This window comes from Euprymna scolopes, chromosome 13 (assembly GCF_053919585.1).
Source record: "Euprymna scolopes isolate OS-2025 chromosome 13, ASM5391958v1, whole genome shotgun sequence".
Classification (NCBI taxonomy): Eukaryota; Metazoa; Mollusca; class Cephalopoda; order Sepiida; family Sepiolidae; genus Euprymna; species Euprymna scolopes.
This window is the reverse complement of record NC_136494.1, coordinates 107,369,740-107,373,864: the sequence shown is the minus strand read 5'-3', so window position 1 is coordinate 107,373,864 and position 4,125 is coordinate 107,369,740. Positions and strand designations below refer to the sequence as shown.

The following is a 4,125-nucleotide window of genomic DNA, read 5'->3' as shown; positions in this document are numbered from 1 at the left end:
TTATGTGTGTGTGTGTTTATGTGCGTATGTGTGTGTTTGTGCGGATGTGTGTATAGTCCACGGTTAATAATATAAATAAAAATAATACAATATTGCATAAAAATAATCAGATATTTTAATTGCTACGAATTATAACTTCGATGTAACATAATTATGCCGCTAAATTTGCTAAAAATAGATTATAATTTTTTTAATAACTTGGCAGTACACGTAACTTTCCAAGGTTTGTATACGACCCGACGGAAAATACTGGTAATTATTATCATGATGAACCAATTCTTACTTGCAATAAAGTCTTTTATCAGGAAATTTGAAACGATTTCAATCAAAATATGTATACAAAAATTGTTTGTTACATTAGAAAAATTTTAAATATTTATTTGTTAAATAATAATTATATATATATCATTATTATTATTTTAATCATTATTATTATTATTATTGTTATTATTATTGTTATTATTGTTAATAGTAGTAGTAGTAGTAGTAGTAGTAGTAGTAGTAGTAGTAGTAGTAGCCGTTATTGGTTAACATCTATAAAGCTGAATATAGGATTAACACCATAATATTGAACTACATTTGTTCTTCGTGACAAGAGCAATCTGTATTTTTGAGAATGATAAAATTAATTCAGGAATATGTATGCGTATGATGCTTTCTAAAATACGCATACAATTAAATGCATGCGTTTTGCATAAACGTCAATTAAGTATAATGCAATTAAGTATGGAACTATACAATAACAATGCGAACTTTTTGCAAAATATTAAGTAGTATAATTGTATAGGAAAAATAAATCACACACAAACACAGACAGATAGATAGATAGATAGATAGATAGATAGATAGATAGATAGACGGCTAGTTCATTTTACATTTTGAATTGATTTTTTATTTACAGCATACAAACACACACACAGATATATATATATATATATATATATATATATATATATATATATATATATATATATATACCCAAAAACCTCTGGCCTTGATGGAGGGAAGACTAAAACAACCTGTTATAGTTTATAACAAAAAGGGGAGACTTGATTCCAAATATTTCTCCAAGTTATATCTGCCCTCTTTTGGAAATAGGATACGATTATGAATATCTCCAGTATCAAATAATCCTTATACTTACTACTTTATATATGAAAACCAAAGAGGGGAGATATAACATATTTGGCTTTGATGAAATATCAGATATCTTTAAATTCATATGCAAAACTAGGAAAATAAATGTCTATGATTGAAATATTTTATGGTTATAAAAAGTGCCAAAAATATACTCTGGATGACAAAAGATCACCTTAATATGCGACCTTAAGGGCAAATATCACATAGCGCACAACACAGTTACAAATCATTACCTTTCCAACGAGCCTTCATTTGTTAAATTCTGATCAATAGTCGCTGAGATTTATACTTATAAAATTGTCAAAAAGGCGGTATGTCAATATATATATATATATATATATATATATATATATATATATATATATATATATATATATATACTCATAGATAAATTGAATATTTAAATGCTCATATGTTTAGTATAATCTATATAATGTTGAAATGCTCATATTTTTGGTTCTGTGGGAAGAAACAACATAAAATTTGCAGGCTTTTTGAAGATTATAATACTATTCTATGGTTAAAATTTTATGAAATTGGTAAAAAAAAAGGGACCTATATTTTGAAACCAATAAAATATGCCCAAATTTTCCTACATTTGTATATATATATATATAGTATCCGTAGGCCAGCTTAAGTTTTGCTGCTTTGGGATGAATTTTGCTTTGAGTTTTTTTTGTTTTTTTTTTAATTTTTCTTGGTTGTTTCCCCGATGGGCTTGCCATGCCACTAATATATATATATATATATATATATATATATATATATATATATATATATATATATATATATATAAAAAGAATAAAATGTACATAACTTTGACGTATTAAAATATTAAAAGATCAAAGCTAAACATTTTATAACCATATATTCTTACCATATATATATATATATATATATATATATATATATATATATACATACATACAGATAGATAGATAGATAGATAGATAGATAGATAGATAGAAAAAGAAATAAAGTGGAAACTATATAAAGGAGCATGTTAAACAAAATATAAAGTTGGTCAAGTTGTTATATTACTACTTGATGTGTTTCATTCTCTTGCGACCTTCATCAAAAGGTAAAAATGACAAAATATTGGTTGACTTTCTATAGATAGATACACACATACCTACATATTTAAACATTAAAGATAAATAAATGATACATACCTGCATTACTGTAATTAAAAGTCCCAATGGAATTTAAAGTCCCCTGATTGGAGACAGTCTACACGCACATTCTCTCACTTTGTGGTCAACTGGTCGACTTAACTTCTCTCTACCGAACCGTGTCCGATTGACAACGACACCTGTCGACGAAGGAGCTGCATATATGTTTGCAGATGAAACAATAAAATAGTGTAAACCAACAACAATGTTTCGAATGTGTTTTAATTCTGCAGATACACGTGTGTGTGCCTTGCGTGGTTGTGGGGAATCTTTATTTATTGAAGTTCTTCTGATCCTGGATGACGAATGTAGCGTTTATGACTTTAAAAAACGGCAGAGTGATTATCAACAATTTACAATTATTTATTTGTGGCAACGATTTTATTTATTTTTATCTGACAAATGATTAAGACGTGATCGTAAATAAAAAATATAGGAAACAAATAAAATGTTTTTATTCTTTGGTATTAAAAATTAAAATATCCTCTAACAAAATAAATCGACAGATTAATAAATCATTCGAATAATTAGAATGCAATGATTATTAACTGAAAAATTTAGATAATAAACGGTAATAAAAGTTTAAAGATAATTTGCATGGATTTTGAAAAAGGTACACATTATAGGACTTTACTTTCATTGTCCTTGTTTTTTATTGTTGTTTTTGTTGCTGTTGTTTGTTGTGATACGTTTTAGGAAAAGTCATCTTCAATGTTTGTGTTTAAAATAAAATTATATGCATATATTTTGAATTGCAAATGAATCTATGAATTTCAATTTATTTTTTAAATTAGTTTATAGATGTATTTATGTATAAATGTTATTTTAGTTTTTAGCTTTATCCTTCGACAATATTTCAAATCGAATACCAAATATTGGCTTTCGTACAAAACTTTGAAATTAATTCTACGTAAACATTTTATAAATAAATTTTGTAACTTTTTTTTTTATTTGTCCGTTTTTATGTTTTGGTCTAAATAGATTTGAATGAGTGAAGAATGTTCGGTACGCAATAAAACTTTATTGATTAAAATAAAAATGAAACCAATTTATTTTCTTTGGGGACTTCTTATATAAAGGGAGATAATTAATTTAAACTGATATTTACATATATATATGTATATATATATATATATATATTTTTTTTTTTTTTTTTTTTTTCTAACCGGAAGGACGAAAGTATTATTCTTAGGAGAAATTCCGGTCCATACAAAGTATCTGATTTTTTTTTTATTGATATTGGATTCGAATAATTGATATCAACAATTATTCTTAATCTGTGATTAATTGTATATGTTAAGTTAATGTTAATTATATTTTCTGTATTATAATATGTATTCGGTTTAGTATAAAAGGTCTATGATGTTAGCAAATGTTATTTGTTGGAGAAACCATGTAAAAATCAAGTTCCACGTGTCTTTTTCAGGCGTTCATCATTTTGAAAGAAAGTTTCAGTTACCTTCAAAAACTTTTCTATCCTTTTTTACTAATACCATTTCAGATGGACGACAATCATGCAAACTTGCTGAGAACGTAAAATTAATCCAATAATGTGCCGAAAATGGGAATGGAATTGTTTTGGGGCACCGGTATGTTTGTGTCTGGGCACCCGATTATCACGATACTTGATTATTGTCGCTTTGCGCACCACGGCTGTCGTTGCGTCGGTAAATGGTGAACGTCCACTGGTTCGGCGTCTAAGATCGCGGTCAGTTTTGTTGTGTGACTCGTCCTTGCCGTCGGTTAAGGGAGGGGGTAATAGCCACCCGACGAAGCGTTACGAGTGAACAGGCTAAGGAAGAGTGTCGGGGTA

General features: G+C 27.5%; 1 protein-coding gene across 1 annotated transcript in view; it reads right to left on the bottom strand.

Moving 5' to 3' along the window:
* The window catches only part of LOC145292144 (uncharacterized), a 58,433-nt gene extending 54,979 nt beyond the window's left edge, over positions 1–3,454 (bottom strand). Inside the window, exon 1 of the mRNA XM_080138271.1 lies at positions 2,313–3,454. Coding sequence (XP_079994397.1) covers positions 2,313–2,318 — 6 coding nt within the window. The 5' untranslated portion in view covers positions 2,319–3,454. The remainder of the gene's footprint in view (positions 1–2,312) is intronic.
* Between the last annotated feature and the right edge of the window lie 671 nt (positions 3,455–4,125).